The sequence below is a fragment of the Seriola lalandi genome, unplaced genomic scaffold (genome assembly GCF_002814215.2).
Source record: "Seriola lalandi dorsalis isolate HSWRI2012SDOR001 ecotype SW California unplaced genomic scaffold, Sedor1 jcf7180002054969, whole genome shotgun sequence".
In the NCBI taxonomy this organism is placed as follows: domain Eukaryota; kingdom Metazoa; phylum Chordata; class Actinopteri; order Carangiformes; family Carangidae; genus Seriola; species Seriola lalandi.
In genome coordinates this window covers 435713-459898 of record NW_019525520.1, presented here as the reverse complement: position 1 = coordinate 459898, position 24186 = coordinate 435713, and the positions used below count along the sequence as shown (strand labels likewise).

Genomic DNA, 24186 nt, shown 5'->3' with positions numbered 1-24186 from the left:
TCATTTTCACTGAGATGTGTAAACAAAGAGCTGTAAGATCAGCCAAGTAAAAGAGCCAGTAAATTATAAAGATACTCCAAAACATTTTAATATTGACATCAGTGACAGCTGATTCGTGTCCTTGTCATGTGTAATGAAACAGTAAACTCCTGTTGTCACCAGACGTTGAGTCAGGTTTTCTCATAAAACATAAAAGCATGACTCTGTTGATACACTAGTTTACTTATCGTTTTCAGAGTCAGAGCACACCCATTTCTCTTTTTCAAATGTTCATCATCCTCATCCCAGTGTTGTAGTGTTTTCTGCAGAGTAGGAAACAAATCTGCAAAGTGTTCAGCTCTAGAAAAAACAACACAACAGCACAGAGGTGGTGCTCGGGCAAAGACATGCACACACCTTCCACAGAAAGGTGTGTTGGGATTTCCTGCCGACGGCTCACCACTTGCTTTTGAGGTAACAGCAAGCACCGCCCACTGAGGGAGTCTCATCATGGTGAGAGAGAGAGAGAGAGAGAGAGAACCCAAGGACAACACAGCAAAGACCCATCATCCTTCCTTTATGTAAAAACAACAGCTCTGATGCAGCCGTCCAGGTAAGTCAGTCATATCGTTCTACAATTACATCCATATAAAAAACACAATGTGTACCATCATCAATAAAACCAACAATAAAAATCATTCCAAGCAATACTTGTGTATATGTATGTACATATATATATATTGTAAATGTATATTTGTAAGTATGAAGAAAACCATTTCAGTGCTGATGGATACAAAGCCACAGCATCAAATGCTTTTTGTAAATTCATTAAAATCACATGACATACTGTCCTTTAAGGTGGAGCAGTGAACAGCAAACTCCGTGATTCCTGAGTAACCTGTCATTTATAATGAAGCAATAGGTGTGAATTTCTGAATGCTTGTCCCACTTCGTCCATAAGTGACTGTCAACCTAAACATAAACAACTTTACTTTCTAAATTCCTGAATTTTCAGAGTGTAATATTCCTCTTGTAGTTTTAAAACTTTCATTTGCATTTTTATTTTCTCTCGCTTTAATTGATCAAGATCCAGTGTGTCCAGATTAATGCTAGTGGAGCGTCTAGAGGACGGACCCCCCTCCGTGTCCGAGGCTCGGGCTGTTTGCGGATCTCTGTGGAAGAAAAATATTTTACGGCCATGAGTATCAATTAAGCATCTTCGTTCATCCAAATAACGTGATTATTAGACATTACCTTGTGTCTTGATTCATCACTTGTAATTGTGCCTCATCACGGCCGCAGGTTGTGGCACCTGTGTGTCCCGGGTCATCAACCGGCGCTCTCTGAGGTTTAGTGGAATCTCCTGCACGGATAGTCGAAGCCATTTATGGAAAATTGTAATTTAAGACAAAAAAGACATAAAAACAGAGAATATATATGTTTTCTGAGCTACTCACTCGTTGCGTCTGTGCTTTCGTCCTGTGTGGTCGTTGTGTTTGAGGTTGCGTCTCGGACGTTTACAGTTGCAGAGGGTTGAACGTCGGCTTCAGAGCTTGACATGTCAAGATGCTCTTTTCTCTTCTGTTCTTCCTCCTTTTTCCCACAATGCTCTGCTTCCAACAAGGAGACAAAAATGTCATTAAACAAAAAAAATATCTTTCAACCATTTTACCACAGAAGGAACTGAATCTTCATGTAATGCCAACTTATCATGTCGCTAGCAAAACCTGTTTGTGTCCCAGTGACGGAGGCGTTGGCAGTGTGGCCGCTGATGGATGGAGTGTCTACAGGTTTATTAACGGTGTCAGGTTTGGACGAAGTAGCTGATGCAGATCTCGGAGAATTTCCCGTTTCAGTCTTGATTTCTGTCTGTCCATCTTTTCCTTTATCTCTTTTACTTCTTTCTTCCTGAATACCTGACATCTGGCAGGTGTCGGTTTGTATGTTTGCTGTGGTGTAAACGTCGTCTATTGCTGAACCGTCGTGCTCTCTCTCCTCTTCACTCTGTGTTCCCTCTTCCAGCGGCTGACACCAACTCTCTGTTCACAAACCACAGAGTTGCTGGAGTTACAAAGTGGAGTTAGTGTAGTTTCTAAATCAGACTGATTTAATTACACACTACAGTATCCTCTGGTGGCTCGAGTTGGACAAATAACATTTACAGACCTTGTGAATGCTGTGTGCAGCTGGACTGTCGGTCACTCTCGGTCTGAAGCAGAGCACACACACAATCACCAACCGAGCAAAGGTGATGTGTTTTAAAACTAAAACCAATGTGGACAAAGTTTTTTTTGTGAGTTTTGAGTTGAGTCAGTCGCTGAGTTGAACACAAACACACAGACACACTCCCGTTAACACAGTCGGCACATCTGCTGCAAGCTAGCTTACACTTGGTACAGTTGTAAAATGGTTGTTAGGGGCGTGTATTAACAGCTGGACACAGCACCTCCATTTAGCCGACTTGTCCTGTGGCCTCTTGCAGTATTGCAATGAAAAAACATTTTCCCCATAGACATAATAATAATAATAGTAATAATTATAATAATTATAATAATAAACTTTGTATAGCAACTGTCATATAAGAAATGTTGCACAAAGTGATTTACAGCAAAGAAATGACCTGCACCTCCACATGAAAAGAAAAGTGAAAATGAACATTACTCTTTGCGTTATTAATTTTTAATTCATGGGGGTTTTATATTTATAAAGTCCAGTATTCAGTTCTTATAATACATCCACCGTCGGGACAAACAGTCCAGCGGACAAACTTTCATGACTGGTGTGAAGCCAAAGTCTTCCTCTGTCCGTCTGAATGCAGCTTCAGTCTGTACTTAGACACAGACATGTGCTCTGTGCTAAAAGCTAACATTAGCATGCTAACATGCCCAAAACGGCAAAGTTATAACATGTTTATTTACCATGTTCACCATCTTAGTATGTTGTTTAGCATGCTAACATTAGCTAAACTTTAGTTAGCATGCTAAACAACAGCTGAACTAGTTGTTTAACTGAAGCTTTGAAATGACCGTGGCAGTGATTTCAGTGAGTTACTTCAGTTCGTCCTGAGAGAAACATTAATGGTGTGAAAAGCTTTCGAGGTGTTTTTGAGTCGTAATCCAAAGAAAGAAAAGAATTTCTCTCCATCTCACCTCTCTGAGCCTCTTCAGGACAACCACAGCTGGCTGCAGAGCACTTCTCGCAGATGTTGAAAGGATCAAATGTGTTTCCATTTCTGAAAGAAGAAGAGTGAAATTCATACGTTCACAAAAGAAGCGGCTCAGTAGCTTAACATGCCAACATTAATGTCAATCATCGTGCTTCTACAGATTCCTGTGGGAAACGTCACCTTCAAAAACATTGTTGGCTTTGCCGTTATCAGTAACAGCTGGCACATCCTCATCTTCAGCTTCTCCTCCATCAGCCCCTTCCTCCTCTTCCTCCTCTTCCTCTCCCTTCTCTAGCTCCGGCACCAGTTCTTCCCTGCTCGGAACCCAGTCTTCGTCTAGAACATCATCGTCCTCCAATTCTTCTTCAGATTGTATTTCTATTACTTTGACAGAGATACATTAATATCTTAATTACTACTTTGTAATAAAATGAATAATCGTAAGTTGGCGTGCACTCTGCTTCGGGTTTAATTCAATTTCTGGTTTGAGTTGCAGAAACAAGAACGTGAAGACAAACCTTCAGAGGAGCTTTCTGAATCTGAAATCGACAACAGGAAATTCTTGGGCTGGAGAAATTAAGAAAAAAATCTGATGACATAGTATCGGAGAGTATAGTTTATAGTAGATATTGAGTATGATACATTTATTTTACACAATCAATATCTTATTCAAAAGTGAAGTTACCTTCGTGGTGTCAGTTCTTCTCCTGTTGTATCCCTGAGTGGTTAATATTCCTTTCTGTGATAATGGTGATTATTAATTATTTAGTGTTGGTTTTGATTAAATAAAAGAAATGAGAAATAAAGAAACAAACAAAAGACAAAAAGAAAAAAGTCTTACCTCAAACAAAGTTTGCAGAGGTTTGTCTTTATGGAAAATGGTTGATTTCCATTTTTTCCAGAAGCCTTTACCTGCAAAGTCCTCGAAGGCAGACGGAGAAAACCAGTGGCTTTCACACTGAATACAGTCCTCACCTGAACACAGCGTCGCCGTCCAGCAACAAATCACAAACAAAAAGAGAAGAGGATGAAGGAATAAAGAAATTAAAAACATTTTTGTTTTAAAAAGTTCTGATGTGAACTTTAAAGTTTTAGTTTGTGCTCACTCCTGCCCAGCTTCTCTACGTCCAGGATGCCCTCTTTGCCTCCACAGGTCACGTGCATGCCTAGATTTAGCATGAACTGACATTAGTGCACAACACAGGTGTTGCACACACACAGCTGACTTTCAGGATATTCATTATCAGAACTCTACAAGAAAATATTGTGAATGTGTTTTCAGGTCATAGACGATGTTCTGTGGAGAATTCACTACAGATTCTGCTGAGAAAACACATTCAAAAAAAGAAAATGGACTCACGATTTACTTGCGCCCTTTGGTGTCGGGTGCTCTGGGCAGATGGGCCCAGCTGCTCGTTGTCTTCCTCATCTTCCTCCCTACCTCCTTCATCAGCATAATGATCTTCAATGTAACTGATTCTCTTTCTTTTCCTCTGGTTATTTCTCCTGCCCCCGCCGTTGTTTTCTTTTTCTCTTTCTTCTTCGTCATCACTAATGATTCTATTTCTCGTCTTCATTCTGTCGTCTTTAAAGAAACACACACAGCTTTTAGTTGAGTTGTTGCTCTGTGCTGAAAAGCCTTTTCACCTGGACAAACTGTGACCGTTTACCTGAGAAGCAAACGCTCAAAAACCAACGAACGGAGGAACATTTTTGTTCTGAAAACTTTTCTGCATTTTTTTTTTTTTGTCCGCAAAGCTCTTCAAGCTGCGTGACTCCAAGACCACTTTTTTTGTTTTTACCTTTTTTCTTACAATTGTTTTTTGTTTTTTCTTTTGTTTTTGTTTTTGTTGTACTTCAGCCATCCCTTGCAAACTTGTTTGTAATTTCCAAACCTGTCCTCCCGGTGGGACGGTGTGCATGCAGTTCATAAAACACAGTCATTTGCTATATAATTTACTATTATCATTATTATTATTATTAATAATATTATTATTGTTGTTGTTGTTGTTAGCGTTTTAGTACACAGATGTTTGTACCCAATTCATCATTAGTGACACCATCTCTCCATCTGTAATCAACACATCTCACACACACACACTCACTTAAATGTAAATGTGTGTTAGACTGTGTTTATCTGTGTAAAATGCGATATATGTTCTACACCATGTAACTCTCCACCTTCTTTTCCACTTAATAAATTACAGTCCCAAGTGTTAAATCCATATTCCAGACATTGGTCGCATCTTACTTCTTGGTATTTTCTTTGTTTTTAAGTTCGACAGCTTTGAGACAAATTAAAACCGCGGGAATCTTGTAATTTCTAAAGGAAGCTTCGTAAAGAAAGAGACATTTTTTTAAAACCAGAAACTCGCGGTGGGTCAGTCGCTGTGTGTTGACGGTAAATGAGGCGGAAACGGAACCGGTCAGAGGTTTTTCACCGACGAGCCAGGAAAGAAGAAGAGAGGAGATTAAACCCGCCACAATTTACTTCACTCCTCTCCTCAAGTTGTTCCTTTTCATCTCTAATGACGAATCCGCGGTTGTGACTTTGACTAATGAAGATTTAATGACAAACAATCCGATCATAGCGTGTTTCATAATGTGGATTATTTAACACGCAGCGAACAGAGAGAGAGACTGCAGACATTATTGCAAACGAGGGGAACTTCTCCTGGACGCCACGTCTGATCGGGAAAGTAGAATAATAGAGTCAGTATTTCTTATGTAGGCTCTATTGTTCACAGTACTGCAGTTTTATCCATGACGTTACGCAACGGCAACAAATCCATCCCCGGCTGCTGCAGACCTGCGCAGGTTTATGCGTGTTTATTATGATCATGTAGAATTGTTTCACAAAACTGCATGAAACCACAAAATCGACTTAACATCTGTTCAGCAATCAGCAGAATAACAACAGATAAACTCAGTGACTTACCTCTGCTGCCCCTTAACACAGGAAATGAATGTGAAACTCTGAGCAGCAGACACGCCCACAACATGACTGGATGAGGAGGAGCTTCAGCTGACCAACCAAAAAACAGGCAAAACAACCACAATTAGAGAATTAGCATTTATTTCCAACGGATATCAGAAACATGAATATATGTGTGGAACAAATGCCAAAACATTTGTCAAACTGTGAGAGAAAGTCAAAATACCGACTAATCAACAATCAGTTGATCAGTTATTGTCAAGAGTAATCAGTGGTCAACCATTAATAAATGAGCAATCAATTATAAGGAGATTAAATTAGTTAGAGGCCAGACTTCAAACCAATTTAAACTGTAATAAAAGAAAGAGTAAAGCATCACATGGCTCAATCTCTAATCTATTAGAATACAATGAGAGGAAAAGATGAAATATCACATTAGATGTCTCGTATTATGTTGTGACAAACGAACAGCTGTAATGGAGCATGAGGAAACAGAATGAAAGCGTTCATCAGCAGATTAAAAGCATTGATCAATCATTTATAACAAGTCAAACAGGAAAACAGATCGATTTCAGATTATACGTCAGGTCAGAGAAAAGTCAAATGAGGTCTAGAACCGACAGATACAGTTTCCCCTGATAACTGTCAAACAATCATCTACCACTGGTTCTGACCTGTACACAGTATGTGACCCTGAACCCTCCACCTCACCCCCCCCCCCTCCTAAAATGAGGATGACTGTAGCTTTGCAGAGGTGGAGTCTAAAGGTCGAGGCTTTCTTTCTCACATTAACAGTCGGCCACACTTGGATATTACTACAAGATTATAACAAATAATAAAATATACCAAATCCTTTCTGAATTTATTGATGATAAAACATTATTATCATTTATAAAACATTATATTCCAATGTATTAGCATTTTTTATTGGTTATAGATTAAGTCTTATTCACAGAGGAACAAGAAAGCTAAAAGATCTTATTCAGTATACTTCAGAAAGCTGGGTATTGTTCAGAAAAATGTTGGAAAACCCTTAGAGAAAATCCAAGTGATTATTACCACAATCAGCCCCACAGCTGCTGCCGGATGAACAGCTAAACCAGTGATCAGCACAACCACTGCTAGCACTAACAGTGACAGGACCACGTATATGCCCTGCTTCTCTGCAGCCAGTCTTGCTGCTGCCTCCTCTTTTCTCCACAGATCCTTCCTCATTTCCTCCAGCTCCTCCCCCGTGTAACGCTGCTCCAGCTGCTTCTCCTTGTTGGTGATTTCCTTTTCTTTCTCCTTCAGGATTCTCTCCTGTCTTTCACTGATGTTCCTCTCTTTTGTGGGATACAGCTTTTTGTTGTAATGTTTCCCTCCATTCAGGGCGACCAGGGTCTGGATCTTTGCCATGAAGCCGGTCACCTGGTCCAGGTCCTCTGGGTTTTTGTTGTTGAAGACATGGAAGCCGCCACTACACTTACGTATGAAGTTGCGGAGGTTGTCATCACTCTCAGTGATGATGTCATTTATTGTTTTTCCTTGCAGACGATCCCCGTGGGTGAACAGCACGATGGTGTAGTCCCACACTCTCGGGCCAAACATTGTTTGGATCAGAGAGATGGTATTTTGATCTTCCTGAGTCAGCCTTCCTAATGGGACTACATATACGAAGGCGTGAGGTCCTGGTTCAAGGAAACTGACAGACTGCAGAATCTTTCCAGTTATTTCCTTCTGGTCACCATCTTTCTCAAAAAGCCCTGGTGTGTCGATCACAGTAACAGGCACTTCCTCAACTTCCGCATCATCCTTTTCACAATGTCGAGTGACTCTCGTCAGCTTCATGTCTGATCTAAACGCCTGTTTACCGAGGATCGTGTTCCCGCTCGAGCTCTTGCCTGCTCCACTCTTCCCAAGAAGCATGATCCTCCGGGGCTTTACCTCTGTCAATCCAACAAATCATTCATTTCACATTAATTTTTGTTCTTAAATACTGTTCAACATTTGTTGCTGTAGGTAGTATACAGTACAGGTCAATACACTGAATGTGGTGCCCAGTGCAGTATATGGTGGAGTATATCCTATAACTTGGTGTTTTAACCCTTTGAAAGTCGTATATGGTAGTTTTTTTCGATTTAAAAACTCCTTTAGGATACTATGACCTGGACAAATGAGAATATACACAGGCTTATTGTTGTGATGAAAATATTTCAGCATGTCACGTTCCAGTTTTTCCTTAAAAGTGTAAGTTTTCACTAAAGTCTGAACTCTAAGACACAAAGAGTAATATCTTACTGTAATATTTCTTACTCTAATAATTTGATGATGGGTATACCTTAAATGAACCTATAATGATTGATGACAAACTATTCATAATTTTAAACCTCCATGTTGGTATGTTTTTTCATATTTGAAACATTCTCTTGGTTTTGTATTTCTCCCAACAAGTCCTCCAATCTAAACAACCATATAGGTCGTTTTTTAAACAGTTATATAGGTCGTTTTTTCAATGCTCTCATACGACCCATAGGAGTGTCTCCTGAAATAGCGCCCCTTCGGCGGCAGGCTTACTGGACCTCGGTTGTCATGGTTACCAAGATAAACACGCGACTATACAGAGAGCGACGTACGGAACGTTTCTGTGGTTACTATGGTAACGGTCCTGGCTTGGTTAGGTTTAGGCACTAAAACTACTCGGTTAGGGTTTGGGAAAAGATCATGATGTGGGTTAAAATAAGTACTTCCTCAACTTCAGTAATCTTTGTTGTCATGGTTACAATAATAACAACGCACGGTCATGTATAATAGTAACAATGTAAAAATCTGGCCTCACATGGGAATCGAACACCGATATCCTGAGTCATTTTCCTGTGTTTTGTTGACCCATTCATCGACAACATCCACCTCCTACCATGGATTTTGTCTCGTTTATACTACGTCACCGCACTTTTCCCGTTGGTCCTGTCGTAATTACTGCGACCACTAACTACAAAACGTAACTATGGGCTGCTGCACAAACGACCTGTGGGCTCGTTTAAAAATGTGTTAAAATTGACCCATGAATGTTAAAAATCTTCAGTAATTCTTGTGTGAAATTCAAATACTTAGTATGTAAAAAATTACGAAGACAACATATATTAATTATTAACAAAAGCTATTAACTCTAAGATCCAGTGTTTACCTACTTACAGAGGAGTCCTAATGGTTTATATCTATGGGACTGTGAAGTATGTGTTTCTAAAGGTTATTATGTAGAATTAACAATACTTTACTTTGCCATATTAAGATGTTTATACTCCAAATCTCATCTTACATATGCAAAGGAAAGCAGAAGAGTAATACCACCAGGTGTGACTATAACTGAGACAAAAGCAAGACATGAATCTAAGGTACCTGATCTTTAGATAAATAAATAAATCAATGAATGTCTTTTACTTCCTTTAACTTCAGAGCTTTAGTCTTGGAAACAAAAACACTCCCCAGTTAAACCACGCTTCTTGTTTCTGACCTGGCTGCAGTTGTTCAACCTGTATGACAAGAATTCCTGTGACATTGCCTTTAGCTTTCTTCCTCATCCAAAAATAACTCCTGCAATTAGGTTAAATAAGTGGTTGGTGGCTACAGTTGTCCCATGAAAGATCAGCAGATTTTAAACCGACGCAACAGTTTAATTTCAGAATATATAAGTTATTGTGTTCAGTATTCCCAGAAGGTTTTTCTCTGAATGGGCAGCTAAAAGCTTAACCAAAATAACAGATAATTGTAGGAGATGATAAATATAATGAACTTATATAAATATAAGAGGGATTAAAGTTCATTTTCACACTTACCTTCTTCCCCATCCTTTTGTTCTGGACCAGGCATGCTGTCAGGGGTCACGGCAGAAGCAGATGAAGCTGATGTGTTATCACTAAAGCTGCTAAATATAGTGTCAGTGTTTTTCTAAAGTATAAAGTTTTTCTAAGGTCTTTGTGAAGTTTCGTTGCTCTGATTGGTTCTCTCCTCAGCCCTCTTCCTGCTGCTGTGTAGCTGTTGAGAAACACATGTTATAACCAGGAGACTGAAAGTGAAAGTGTGAGCAGTGAATGTCACAAGGGCAGGACACTGATCCTGTAGTTCAAGTTTCACAGGTTCAATGGTCTAAATCTTTTTCCTAGAAGATGATTAGTGGAATAAAAGTATTGAACAGTAAAACTTTTACTTTAAATAGCTATGATTTAAAGTGCTTTGATGGAGAAAATGAATGCATTCTTTTGCATTGGCTGTGAACTGATGTGAACCAAATGAAAGCTACATACTGTAACTACATACTGAGTCTAATCATCGTCTGTGTACAGACTGTGGCTCTTTCACTGCAGTGAATTCATACATGTATATCAAACTTTGATCATGAAACAGCCTTTGAGTTGTTGATGCATTGTGACAAATGACAGGGAAACTATTTACACCTATGGTTATTGAAGATGTGTGAAAACTTCAGCCGACCAACAACCAAGTGGATAAAAGTAGATAAAAAGCCCCCTCTAGTGGCCGATATGTTTGGTTTAGAAATGTCCTATTAGAGAGCTCCACAGTGGGTTCAGTTTCTCGTCGACATTTACTCAATCACTGCATTTAGGTACAAGTTTCAGGTTTGAGTACTGTACCTGAGTATTTCCATTTTAAGTATTTCAACTTCATCAGGCTTGAGCCATGGAGTCATGTCAGCAGGTGTCAGTTATTACAACTTAACTGGCTCCCAGTTAGTTTAATGGACAGGTGTGCTCCTAGCTTTTTACATTATTTTAAGAAGGTGGGAGGAACTCACTCACAATACCAGAGGCAGTGCAGCAAATTTAAATCTTCACAGATTCAAGACTGAGGTGGGCGAGGATTACTCTCTGTATTCTTGGAATGGAATAAAGTTGTTCTATAGTCTGTTCTTGAGATTCAGTCGTCTATGTTTGCGCTTATTTTGTGATATTTCTTAATGTCTGACATTGTGTCTCTATCTTGTACAAAAGTTGACGGAGTGTGAAAACACCAGGGACAACAACGGCAATAAGTCCAGGACTTCACATCGTTCACAGGGGCCATTTTTCTGAAGAGGTACTTTTACTTCTGATACTTGATGTACTTTCGCTGATAATGGTACTGGTACTTTTACTAAAGGATATGAGTATTTTTTTCTTCCACTACTCATTTTATTATGAAATGTTCTAAATAATATACTCTACAGAAATAATTGGTAAACATGGTAACAATTCCTAATTAAGTTTCTTAAAGTTTTGCCCCAAGCAGAAGGTAAAACAATTTCAGTCTTCTTTTAATAAAAGAAATGGAGATCTCATTCATTTTATTTTGTTCTTTTACTTTGTTTCTAACAATAAAAATCTTTCCAGTGTAGCTCACCCAGACAAAATCATATTAACTGAGCATTTGAGGAGAATCTTTTTATTGGATGTGAGTGCAGCAACTCTGATGCACTTAAACGTAAAGCGTGTTGACAACAACACACCATTTCACTTATCCTTCATTCAGAAAAGTGAGCAGTTCGTATGATTGTATTTCCATTATGATTGTTTGAGTGTCAGACCATTTTCATAATCATGATCTCAGGATGGGAAAAAGGTTAAAGAGCCGCTGCCTTCCAGCCTTTCACCTGACATCACTTCCGGTCAGCCAGTCTCTGCAGGAGGGCAATGACTGTGTCCTGTTTGGAGGAGAGCAGCTCCAGGGCTGTGGCTATCCTGCCGAGGGACTCTGCCATCCGCACCTCCCTCCTCTCGCGCCTCTTCTCTCTGGCTTCCACCCTGCGGCGAGCGACTCGATCCAGGTAGGCCTGCTCCTCCTGACGCTTCAGAATCTCCTGGAGCAAAACAGCGCTGCTCTGCTCCTCGCTTCCTTTCTGGTTCGGGCCTTCAGTTCCTGAAATTGTCTTTGCTGATAACGAGGTGGCAGCGGAAGAAGTGAGACAGGAGGACGTCGGGGAGAAAGAGGAGGAGAGGCCGAGGATTTTCTGACTGTTGCTAACTGGCGCCGCACTAAGACGAAAAGGGATGACACCTGATGAGAAGGAAGGAGCTTTGCGGCTTCCGTAGCGTGATGTGTTGAGGTCTGTGTGACTGGTCGCGCCAAGGGAAGGAGACGTGGAGGCTGTTTCTGTAAAACAAGGTGAAGAGATAAAAGACGGAGATGGCACAATGGTGGCTGGATGAATACTGGTGGTAACAATGTCACCGTTGAGGACGATCAGGGGCTTGACCTCTGGGGTATTTGTTGGGCTAACGGTCGCTGTAGTCACTGAGCTCATGGTAGAAGTGCTACTGATGATTTGACTGGTGGCGGCTCCCTGACCTACTGACTCCAAACCACCAGTCACAGTAAAGTCACCGTTGGGGCGGATGATAGTGGGGGGCTGTGGAAGCTGTGGTTTCGCTGCAATTTTAGCCAAAGGACAAGGCAGCGTGGAAACGGTGCTGCCACCTTTGTTTCTTTTGTTGTTGATGATCTGAGTGCCGACGGTGTCGCACAGCGTGGCATCCATCAGCTACAGTGAGAAAAGGGAACAGGACATAATTAAACAATTCAAGATCAGCTGATCATCAGGTCATCTCTCTAAGAACCCATTCACATGACAGAGCAGACTTTTCAAACACTAGGCTTCACATATGCAAGTGCTAACTGCTATTATCTGACCGGGGGCTGTGCGTTCTTTATCATTTCTAATTTGGTGTTTTTATAACGTAACCTGACACCCAGCAAAATAGTTAACGAATGGCACAGTCGTTGCTTTTGGAAGTAATGCTAGAGTACTGCAGGAAGTTAGTTAGCAAAGCACGCTAAGGTAGCTAATCAGCCAAGCAACGCTATAAAAGATAAAAACACGACCCTCTGAAGTCTTTAGATGCAGACTATCGCTCTTGCTTCACCAACTTGTTTACTGCTTCAGGTTGTGGAGAAATCCAAAGACGGCATTGCAGGACTTAGTTTCGGTTGCTTAAGGTGACATATACTCACAGAAGTATTCACCTTTCTAGAGCTGTAAAGAGACTATGTATGAACGTCCGAGGAACTTGACATGAGAAGGGAAGAAGTAGAGCGCAAGAGTCTGCCAATGAGAGATTTATTCAATCAATGCAGCTTTCCTTACACACGAATGAACATCTGCATGCACAGCTGTCAATGGGTAAACATGGAGTTCGGTTTCTTGATCGGAACTCAGACCTGATCCGGTTCCATTTCCTGCCCCGGTTACCAGTCCAAATCAGCCCCAACATTATTTAGAAAATATCACAAAATGTCTGATGCTTTTTTACAAAGATGGACTCTGGTTTCTTTTCCTACTCTTAAGACTTACATCAAAGAACTCCCAGGAGGTTTTGGCGTGTCCCGTCTCCCGGCTGCGGTCTTTAACCCTCTTGTAAGTGACAATGAGGTTATTCCATTTGCGGCGGATCTTTTCAACAGGAAGCACGTGGCCCTTTGAAGCCATCTCCTCCTGGACGCTCTGAAAGAGCTGCGAGCGTTCCCGGGTCTCGTACAGACCCCAGCGGCGCCCGACGGCCTCGATCAGACACAAAACGGCTTTGGAGGAGAAATCTGAGCCGGCGGGAAGCGTCTTCTCTGAAGGAGCAGGGGGCATCACCGAAGCTGGGGGAGGAGGACACAATTGATTCTGATTAAAATAAAGAAGAATCTCAAGAGTTTCTGTGAGGTCGCTTCATATCTAGACGGGTTTGAAATATCAAAGCACGATACACTGATATATAATTAAACGGCCTGAAAATGTATTAAGTGAGGAACACATCGTTTCCGCCGAGGTTAGAACAGTTTTGGTTATTTCACATTTCAGTCTTTCTCTGGTTTGAAGTAGGTGGGGCTTATTTGAAGGTGGTGGTGTCACATACACCTGTGTGTCGATCAAATCTGATTAAACCTCACTCACATAGTCCTAACGAAGCAGATCAGCTGTTCAAATATCAATAAATAATAACCACAGATGAATTTGAAGATTTAAAACCAGGTTTTCAGGAGCTTTAACATGAAATATGCTGAAAATACACGATCATTTTTATGTAAATTCTACTTGGACTGACGTCTTAGGGATCTGAAAACACTCGTACCGCTGGAGGAGTTGAAGAACCGTCTTTAAAGAGCTCGACTTTTACAAAAGAATTCATCATTTTTGTTCTGATGATATAAGTTGTAAGGAAAGTGCCGCTCTGAGCTCACAGTAAGGCTGCAACTAACCATTATTTTCATTATCGATTAATCTGCAGAATATTTTTTTGATTAACTTTAATGTTTAAATGTTTAGTCTATGAAGCGTTTAAACCATTAGCCAAATGTGACATTTTCAAATGTCCTTTTTTGCTCGACCAAAAGTCCAAACACCAAATAAAATATTACGTTTACAATGATATGATGATGATATAATTTTAGAGGCTGTTTCACTATTTCTGCAAAAATGACAAACTATGAAAATACAGTGGCAAGAGAAAGTAAGTGACCCCATTGGAATGACCTGGTTTCTGCATTAATTGGTCATAAAATGTGATGTGATCTTCATCTAAGTCACAAGCACCGACACAAACAAAGCGCTTCAGCTAATAACACACAAACAATTATAATCGTTCGTCTCTTTATTGAATATATCCATTAAACATTCGCAGTGCTCGAGGAAAAAGTAAGTGAACCCTCGGGTTTAATAACCGGTTGAACCTCCTCTTCAGTAGCTGCTGATCAGACCTGCTCTGCTTCAGCTCAGACAGATTCTCAGGTCGTGTGGTGTGAGCAGCTTTCTTCAGCTCGTTCCACAGCTTCTGCTGGATTAAGGTCTGGGCTCTGGGGTCGGGCCTCTCCAACAGATTTACACGGATGTTCAGGGTCATTGTCCTGCTGCATCACCAGCTTCTCCTGAGCTTCAGCAGGTAGACAGTTTTTTTTCCACATACTTTTTCCAGCCTACACTGTGAATGTTTGAATGTTTTAAATATTGAGAAGAACAATACAGTGATTTGTGTTTTATTAGTTAAAGCAGATTGTGTTTGTTCATTAAATTATTACCTTAGACGAACACCTGACAACATTTTAAGACGCATGTTTACATAAATGCAAATACTGCTTGCTTTTTCTTGTTATACATACAGGTGCTGACTATCGCTTAATTGATTAATCGACCTAATTGGTTAAACAATCACAATGGTAACAATATGATCATCCCACTTTGATGCTTCGTTACCTGGAGCTATCTTCAGGTAAGTTTTTCCATCCCCTGATGTGGTGAAGAACCGGTCGGTACTCACAGGATCTAATGACGATATTGATCATTTAAAAACATGTTCGGTTATAACATTACACCAGTGTGGAAATGAGCCTTCAGCATTTTATTCAATCTTATTTTTCACTGCTGAGAAAAACAGACAAACATGAGGATGAATGAACTCCTGTGGGCACTCACACAGCAACACAGGAGCAGTTGTCGTGGCTGCGTGCAGCTCTGTGTCAGGCAGCTCCCCTGCAGTCTGATCCACTCCTCCTCCTCCTCCTCCTCCTCCTCCTCCTCCTCCTCCTCTGCATGCAGGCGGCTCCTGGCTGCCCAAAACCAGCGCAGATGAATTTTCATCCACCGCTTCAGTTTTCACATGCATTGTCGCGAGGTCGCTGCCGCCTCCCTGCAGATTCCCCTCCATGTCTGACACGGGAACAAACACATGAGCCAAATGGAGGAGAGAGAGCAGCGCGTTTGTCTGCGCAGGCGTTAGAATTGGGAGAAAGTTTGCAGGTCGCGGATCTCAGCCGGTGATGCGGAGTTCAGCCCCGGCACGCGCTGCTAAAGTCACGACTCCCGCGCGGCAGGTCGGTTACGTGCAGTGATGGACCGACGCCACCTCCATGTATGTTTTTCATGAGGGAAATGGCTGCGCTGTCCACCTCAGCCGACGGATGCGCAGAGCGGCTGCGCAGCTCCCAGCACAGATTTGCTGCTGGCAGTGACGTCAGCTGAGCGCACATACAGCACGTGTTAAAAGCTTCAAAACGACTTTAATGTGAGTGTTTAACACTTCATGTAATCACTCCCAGAAAAGAGGACAAAATCTGTAGTTTTGTGGACTGCAATAATGTGAAATACATTTACATCATTCTGTCATCCTGTTATAATTGAAAGTTTAGGTTTGTAGTATCAGTAAACTTTAGATTCACAATATCGTAATAATTTTCTTCAGTTTCCTGAAAAACAAACAACCAAAAAGTAACAGAGCACAAGTTTTTAGGGAAATTTAATTGAAAGAAAAACTCAATTTAAACCCAAGTTATCATTTATTCTTCATTCTGTTTAAAGGAGCCATTTGCACTTTACACTGACTAAAAGTATTAACTGGAATTAATTGGAGGAATACCAAATGAGCACCGTCTGTACTTTCCCTTTTACCTGGTACAAACTTAAGTGTTATCTAATGCACACCGAGTAAACAAGTGCAACATTTTTGGTCATGTCTAACTTTGAAATTTAGCATTTATAATAAACTTAGCGATGGCTGTGTGAGAGAATTCAACACTTTCTTCTCCTCTAATTAGCACCGAATTACATGGAAATGATTTAGACATTATCTGGAAGAATAAAGTGTTACCAGATTTAATCATGCATTAGTGCTAGTTCTTGTCTTTAAAGTTCAATTAGTCACAATGGCAGTGATAGCAAGTGTCAATCTTTATTTATTTATTTACATCTGAATATTATTATTATTTTATCAAAACAAGTCAAGGATATGGCATTAAAAATATTTATTAAAACATATCCACAAGCTACACATCAGAGAGAGCATGAGTGAATACTTTAATTATTGTGTAGTGAAATGGAAATGCATTCTCTATTTTTATTACGTACATTCGTATCAAAAAAACATGGCAATTAAAACAACGTTGGGAGCAACTCACACATTATTGTGCTGAAGGCAAAACCACTGAAATATTAAACCTTTGGTTCTTTCTTTTAAAAACGTCACTAAAGGAAACACGTTAACACATAGTTTTATATTCATATAGTATTATATTGAATTGTGTTTCCGTATGAGGATGAAGTGAAAATGACATGTCCACTGTTCACCAGCAGTGACGTTACTGAATACTGGGTGTATACTGTAAAGAAACCAGATGTTGCACTTTCATGGAGTGTGACCTTTATGTGTGACCTATAAGCACTTTCATTTACAAATTCAATCTTGCATTGCAAAAAGCTTTCAAGTTGAGACGGATAAGAATTAATACAAGTAAAAAAAATCCCCTGGTTATTTGGACTAAATACAAGGGACAGGTCACTAAAATCTACCATTATTGTAATTTTACATACTTCGAACCTTCTCCCATTAGCTACTGTTCACAGATGTTGAACACCTTTTTAAATTCTCCGTTAAATAACTCCTTCAGTCGGTCGCCTACAGCAAGGAATTCGACGTTAGCCTGTAAAAGAACAAAACAGTCCTTGTCACAATAATAGGTACCTATAAAATTAATTTTTACTTTTGATATTTAGAGGTTTAGAAATGAAAGGTTTTCCATGACAGTTTTCTTACGTGGTTGTATGAGGCACAGTTGCTGAAAATGAGCTGGACGTCGGACACAAACTCTGCAACCGTCTGGTATTCTTTCGTCTGGAGTTTGTCCACTACTTTGCCCAGCCACATCGGAGTCTGGATAACAGTGGAGTAATTTTCCAACTGTGGGTGCCAAGCAGAAATGAATGAAATGCTCAACAATCTGCAACAGTTTAAGACTATCGTACAGTGAGCGAAGACCTGTTGACAGCGTGATTCCTTCAGTAGCCAGATTATCAAGTGCACTTTGTTTGATATAAATGAAATAATTGGTAGAATATATAGGAACAGCAGAGGAAGAGACTTACATAGAGGTTTGGGTCTAAAGCAAAATTTTGTTCCTCATCAGCACTGTACAGAAACAGGAGAAGATACTGACATTCCTGTTGATGTGAGAGAAGAAGGGATGAGTGACGGCAGTGTGACACAGAGACAGACCTGAAGACGGACGTGAGCTCACCAGCATGTGTTGTGATATGTTGCGGAGCATGGCTGATTTCATCTCCATCTTATCACTGTAACGGCACTTGTGGTTGGTTCGGAAAACACAGAACGTACACATCCATAGACTGCTGTCCCTGCTCTCACACACACACACACACACACACACACACACACACACACACACGCCAATACATATATATCAGTCTAAGCAGAATATAGCCCACTCTCTATATTTATCTTGTTTAACCCACTTATAATAATAAACTCTTTCTAAAGGAAGTAAGTAAAACTAGAGACCGTCTGGCGATGGGATCACACCAGCCACGATGGGCCTTTTTATTTGAACTTGAATGACCTGATCAAACTCAAAATTTACAGTTTATAAATGCAGCAGATAAATTGGCAACACCGCCGGCTGAAGGAGCAACAGCCAACGGGGAAACTGCAACACTCGGCTAGCCCCAACAATGGTGTGACTTCATCACTCAACTCTATCACTCAGTCAGTCAGTCACGGACATTTGTGTTTATAGGGCTGGCCTTGCTTTTGCGGTCCAGCCAAAGATATTGAGTTGTGCAGCTTTAAACCTGAACATTGAAAGCACTGATTTTTATGATGCATTACAATGTCCACTGCATTAAAGGCCGGTAGTGAAGATTCACATGGGTTGAAATAATAGAAAATCTCTTTCACCTTCGCTAAAACAGTTCGAGCTAAAAACATCAAACATCTACATCACAAATTGTTGTTTATGTCTTCTTTGGCTCTTAGTTCGATCAAAACTCACCTCAAAGTGGCGTCGTCTACCTGAGGCAGGTGACATCTCTGATGAAAGGCGCGAGGGCAGTGATCACACACCACCAGCTCTGCTGCTTCTTCACTTTTACAGACGTAACACTCATCATCGTTTTTCTGATTCTCCTGCCAAGACACACAGTCCATGACGGTAATTCTGTTTACATACAGCAAAACTGTCTGAAACTGAGTGATCAATAAACTTACCAGGTCTATATGATCTGGACTGCACAGTCTGCAAGAACACAGCAGCGAGTGGATCCTCAAGATTTTTGCCTGAAATGGACAAATCAACATATTGTCTTCCTCTTTGCTTCATAGTTCAGATCTTTAGGATTAAAGAGATCGTTGGGGTTAATTGATGTGGGATTGTGTGAGGTAGTCATGCCTGGTCAGTGTGTTACCTGCAGTAGATTTGATTAGAAGCAGCAGGAGCACCGGTACACTAGCAGAGTGATGTGCCGCTGTGGGCGGGGCCAGTAGAAATAAAATGTGTTTTGGACACTTTTAAAAACATCCACCGAAACGATCCAATATCCGATTAAATGAAGCTTCATGTAGAATATTTTCAGCAGTTCATCTTCCCGTCAAAACAGCACTTTCCTTTGGCACTACATTTTCTCAACCGCTGAACTGCCGTATTCCTACGCACAACTGCACATACAGCTCGCACTGTATTAAGCCGGAGCTGCAGGTTAGCTGAGTGAATAAGGGGGAGCTCAACTTTGTTTTGAAGGGAAGCTAACGAGTACATTTAAACGGATATTGGATTGTTTTGGTGGGTATTTTTATATTAAGTGTCTAAAACCTATTTTTCTGCTGGCCCCGCCCTCAGCAACACATTGCTCCGCCTCTGTGATGGCGTTCCCGGCTGCTTCTTCTAACTGGCAGCACCTTGAATCTACTGCAGGTAACACGCTGACTATACAGGACTACCTCACATTACCCCATGTGAAATAACAACGACCCCTTTAACAATCGCGGTGGCTCGCTCATATTTACAGCTGAAACGCAAAGTCATGAAAACCTGACCTGACCTGTGGCGACACATTTGTGCCAAACTGACTGACTGGACTATAAGATGGAGTAGAAAGCTGAAATGCACCTTATAGTGCATTTGGTGGAAGTGTGAAATTTTGTGGTTTTGTGGCAAAGGAAACTCCCTTAGAACAAAATCCAATCATAGCGTATTTAGTCCTGTGACTTTAACGTGTTCTGCATCGATAAAAGTCACATTAAAGTTATAATCCTTGACATTTTCATGAAATCAACCAATAATTTGCATTTTTAGCCATTTCATTGTTTTTACAGTTTGTAATTATTTCTGTGTATATAGTAGTTTTTTTATTTGTATTGGGGGAGTCCGCCACTTCCTTTGCTGGATGCATCTAATCCAGCCGGATTCTATATGTTTGATAACGGCCTCACTGCTTATTGTTAGCTCACTCTCTCTTTACACCGTATCAGAGCTGGATGAAGTCACACTGAACATTTCCTACTGCTGCTGCTTCACGTTAAAAGTCTTGGCGAAACATGTGGTGGCTTTTATTGTGAAGCAGCCACAGGAAATGCAATACTACACGTTGTTAGTTCTATCCGTGATCAATCATTGTCATGTCATCATGTCAACAAGGAAGCTGTGACATCACCGCGACCATGGTTACCTCTATGAGGACACTGAGCGGTCTTCCGTCAACCTCGATGTCTTTCTTCCAGCTGGCGTCCGGCAGACTTGACGCCTCCTTCACAAACTCCACGGGGCTCAACCACCTCGTCTCCGTACGAATACTCTTCCCACAAGTCCCTAGTGGTGGTGGGGTGAAAGGTCAGATAGGTTCGGTTGGTTTATTCACAGGACCATCACAGCAAAACAAAACACAAGACACTACACGAGATATACAGATACGTGCAGCTTGACTGTACTGCCATTAAAATGTGTACGGACGTTTCCCTCTCACTCGTTTTCCTTCTCAGATGTGTTGGAAGTACCCAAAGCACCTTTACAACCTTCAAGCCATTACCGCAGTATGTGGAGTGACTCCACAAGATGCACATCTTCGTCGTCGGGCAGAAGATCTGACTGCCTCTGCGTCTCTTTTAGCTCGATATCTTATGCTGATTAAATGTAGGGAGACATTTCCTCCAACTTTCGCTCAGTGGATTAAAGACCTTGGCGCAAGCTCGACATTCATGCTCAACATTACCTGATCCAAATCGCTTTTGGTGTAAGGTCCCAGCTACACCTCCACATGTGACTTTGAACACCGTCTTGCTGCCCTCTGGCCGCCGCTCACTCTGCTCCTCAGTCTCTCCGTCTTCATCTGCCATGGACACATGTTGAGAGTTTGATCATCATCACCACGGCGGTACGATACTGGGATAGAAAACCTCATCTAAAGTAACTTCTTTTGTCGTTGACATGAATGTACTTTGTGTAAACCAGCACCTGTGCAATTTCCTTCACCGCTAGAAGAAGCCTGGTCCTCCTGGTTTTCCAGGTCTACTTCATCATCCTCATTTTCATCGTCTTCTTCTTCTTCTCCCTCGGACACTAAAAAAAGACAGAGGTGAATTTCACCTTTGACATGAACATATCGATAATTTCTTCTTCTTCTCTCAAATATGTAAATTTGAAGCTCAAGATTTTATAGATTCCAACTTGGGACGATGTTCAGAAACTGCTTTAAAAATCTGTTTTCACTCATGTATTTCTGCCCAGGGAAAATTCGGCTGCTTTGGCTGCCTGTCTGGCTCTAATCAGAAAATCACATTTTAATGTTTTAATATTTCATGTGAGGTAACAGATGCTCTTGTAATAGCTTATGGGGATGCAGTGCTCACTCGGCTGTCAAATACTCCGTGTATACTCCTGTAGTTTTCTAAAATCAGTGTTTTACACTTCTACAACAAACCTGTGACGACGTCATCGGACGGGAACAGGGATCTCTTCGTCTGGGAGGAAGAAAAAGGAGAGAAAGCCCCGGGAAGTAAAAACAGGAGGATTCATTACTGAGTCAGAACACAGCAAAATATATTTGTCATTATTTGTGTTTTATATTTGTAGTAGTGTATTGTGACTTGTAATGTTTTTGTTTCATGTCACCTGCCTGGAGACAATAACGATGTAAATTAGCATTTTTGCTTCAACCCGGCTTGTTTACATCTCGCATTTTGTACTGATGTTTATTAATGCGTATTGTCCCTATCAAATAAACACATGAATAAATAAATACATAAATTTGTCTTGATACCTTTTTATGCTTTCTTTTGTAGCTTCCTGACTCCAGGTGGCCTTCCTGAAGTGAAATATAAAAAGAAAAGATTTTCCACCACAGACTGTGTGTGTGCAGCGATCCACGTGTATTCTAACATTCAAATGACTTTTCAACCAAACCTTTATAAGTTTTCCCAGGGGGGTGCCCGAACATCGGATGCTCCACTTCCAGTTCTTTGAGCTGCTCTTCCCGGCGAGCTTCTCAAACTCAGTGGGAGTAAACCACTGCTTCTCACACAAGATGCACTTCTCCCCTGACACAGACGGAGGATCAGGAATAAATCATCTGCCGCCATCAACAACCAATGACCTTCGAGATGTTTTCATGTTTTTGTGTGTTTTTCTTTTTAGATGATAACAGTCTTTTGAGTGGACGAGTTTTACTTTGTGTCTCTGACCTTTAGCCAGTCTGTCTCTGCTCAGCGACCCCTTCTGGAGTCCACAGGTCACGGGCAGCTGGGACTTATAAAGGGGCCAGTTCCATAAGTCACTCTTCTCCCCCTTCTTCAAGGGAGACGCTGAAATTTTAAAACAATATTAAGAGATATTTTAGATTCAGGATACCTGTGATATATTTCACTGAGACGTTTTCTGATTCAAACTTCCTGTTTTTGCCGCATCAGTGAATCTACTGCAGGACAAATTGCCCTGACTGCAACAGAGAAGCACAATGTTATAGTGCGTTATGCGTCCGTCAGTCTTTCAGGTAACACTCAGTCATGCAAACAGAAGTCAAGCAGAAATGGGAGGAGACTTACAGAAGCATATTTTCTTGGACTTTTTCTTCTGACCTGGAGTCAGCTGAGACGATGGACCGGGCTGCAGCTCCTCATCATCGCACACGCTCCTGCTTCTAAGATTCCTCTTCTTTTTCGTTGAGTTTACTTGCTCCTCCTCTTCCTCCTCTGAAAGCTTCCTCCTTTTCCTGTCGTCTGTCTCTTCCTTTTCCAACTTCTCGGGCAGTTGAGTGTTAAAAGGAAAGGATCCTGCAATTAAATTAAAAGTATACAGTGAGTATGGTTGTTTGTTTTTCTACTCTTTCATTCAGTAAAGCATTCTCACTTTACTATTAGTGCCTAAACCTCTGTTACGCCACAGAATAACTATAGAATGTCAATATTTCTTCATGGCTAACGTGGGAGTGAAGATCAGGCTTCAGCACAGATTTTAGAAGCAGAGAATACGAGTAGGTTTCATGAATCTGAAGCAAAGACAGCGTCTGCATGTGGCGAGCACGATCACAATCAATGAGTCTGACCGTCCATGAGGCTGTTGCGCAGCAGCCGCAGCGTCGGGTAGAGGTTGATGATGGTCTCCTTGAAGACACAAGTCCAGAACAGAGTGATGTGCTCCGAGCGCTCCCTCTCCAACCAGTCCAGAATCTCATAGAGGGATTTCTGCACGTTGTCTTTACTCTTCATGCGACGCACCTTCTGCACACACACACACACACACACACACACACACACACACAAAATCAGGGTTGGATGATATCACCTAAACTAATATAATAATGCACTTTTTTTTTTTAATACATCGTTCTGTATAAAAAGGATCAAAGTTCAGCCTCACCGTCAAAACACAGTGAGGTCATGAATTAATATTTATCTTGGTGTGAGCTGCTCCTTCACACAACACACCTGTGGTTTTCTGTGATTGTGATTTCAAGGAAATACAACACATGTATACATACACATATAGAGTAAAATATGAAATTGGCACGGCTGGATTACCAGCTATTTTAACATTAACAATGGATCAAATGAGTGATTTGTGAGATGGAAGCGGTCAAACACATTGAAAGTTATCAGCAGACACCTTTATATATGCGTGTGTGTATATATATATATATATATATATGTGTATGTGTATAACATCAACATAAATTGACTAGCTTTGTGTTGGATATATATTTATGTAACATATGATATATATATATGATTACACACATGAACACGGGGGGGGGGGCATATGTCAGAAATTGTTATGGACTAATGGACTTCATATAACTTTTATTATATACATATATATT

General features: G+C 40.9%; 3 protein-coding genes and 1 pseudogene across 9 annotated transcripts in view; all 4 read right to left on the bottom strand.

The window, feature by feature from the left end:
- Positions 1-63: 63 nt before the first annotated feature.
- Positions 64-10091, bottom strand: LOC111646353 (uncharacterized). Of its 4 annotated transcripts, none has more exons than XM_087170919.1 (14): positions 9896-10091; positions 6084-8008; positions 4506-4730; positions 4252-4311; positions 3987-4120; positions 3831-3884; positions 3664-3712; positions 3326-3529; positions 3129-3211; positions 2146-2188; positions 1686-2018; positions 1437-1592; positions 1234-1342; positions 64-1151 (listed from the first exon to the last, which is right to left on the bottom strand). In XM_087170919.1, the coding sequence occupies exons 2-14, from the start codon at positions 6145-6147 to the stop codon at positions 968-970; spliced, it is 1698 nt and encodes a 565-aa protein (XP_087027045.1). In that variant the 5' UTR covers positions 6148-8008; positions 9896-10091; the 3' UTR covers positions 64-967. The 4 variants fall into 4 exon arrangements, with proteins under 4 accessions (XP_087027045.1, XP_023251599.2, XP_087027046.1 ...); XM_023395831.2 differs by having other exon boundaries at positions 1437-1589; XM_087170920.1 differs by having other exon boundaries at positions 1707-2018; positions 9896-10090.
- Positions 6167-7988, bottom strand: LOC147817375 (GTPase IMAP family member 9 pseudogene; annotated as a pseudogene).
- Positions 10092-11365: 1274 nt separating the features above from the next.
- Positions 11366-16004, bottom strand: LOC111646323 (uncharacterized). 2 transcript variants are annotated; one of them, XM_087170922.1, is made up of 5 exons: positions 15508-16004; positions 15289-15357; positions 13405-13697; positions 12310-12594; positions 11770-12206 (listed from the first exon to the last, which is right to left on the bottom strand). In XM_087170922.1, the coding sequence occupies exons 1-5, from the start codon at positions 15737-15739 to the stop codon at positions 11904-11906; spliced, it is 1182 nt and encodes a 393-aa protein (XP_087027048.1). In that variant the 5' UTR covers positions 15740-16004; the 3' UTR covers positions 11770-11903. The 2 variants fall into 2 exon arrangements, with proteins under 2 accessions (XP_023251567.2, XP_087027048.1); XM_023395799.2 differs by having other exon boundaries at positions 11366-12594.
- Positions 16005-16740: 736 nt separating this feature from the next.
- The window catches only part of sp100.1 (SP110 nuclear body protein, tandem duplicate 1), a 28001-nt gene continuing 20555 nt past the window's right edge, over positions 16741-24186 (bottom strand). For 2 of the 3 annotated variants that reach the window (XM_087170915.1, XM_023395774.2), the window contains exons 2-16: positions 23413-23587; positions 22913-23140; positions 22553-22672; positions 22275-22408; positions 22132-22176; positions 21793-21832; positions 21327-21431; positions 21085-21201; positions 20545-20684; positions 19088-19156; positions 18873-19006; positions 18102-18219; positions 17950-18024; positions 17621-17764; positions 16741-17507 (exon numbers count right to left, since the gene is read on the bottom strand). In XM_087170915.1, the coding sequence (XP_087027041.1) occupies positions 17418-17507; positions 17621-17764; positions 17950-18024; positions 18102-18219; positions 18873-19006; positions 19088-19156; positions 20545-20684; positions 21085-21201; positions 21327-21431; positions 21793-21832; positions 22132-22176; positions 22275-22408; positions 22553-22672; positions 22913-23140; positions 23413-23587 (1734 nt within the window). In that variant the 3' untranslated portion in view covers positions 16741-17417. The remainder of the gene's footprint in view (positions 17508-17620; positions 17765-17949; positions 18025-18101; positions 18220-18872; positions 19007-19087; positions 19157-20544; positions 20685-21084; positions 21202-21326; positions 21432-21792; positions 21833-22131; positions 22177-22274; positions 22409-22552; positions 22673-22912; positions 23141-23412; positions 23588-24186) is intronic. The other variant, XM_023395775.2, reaches the window with a different exon arrangement.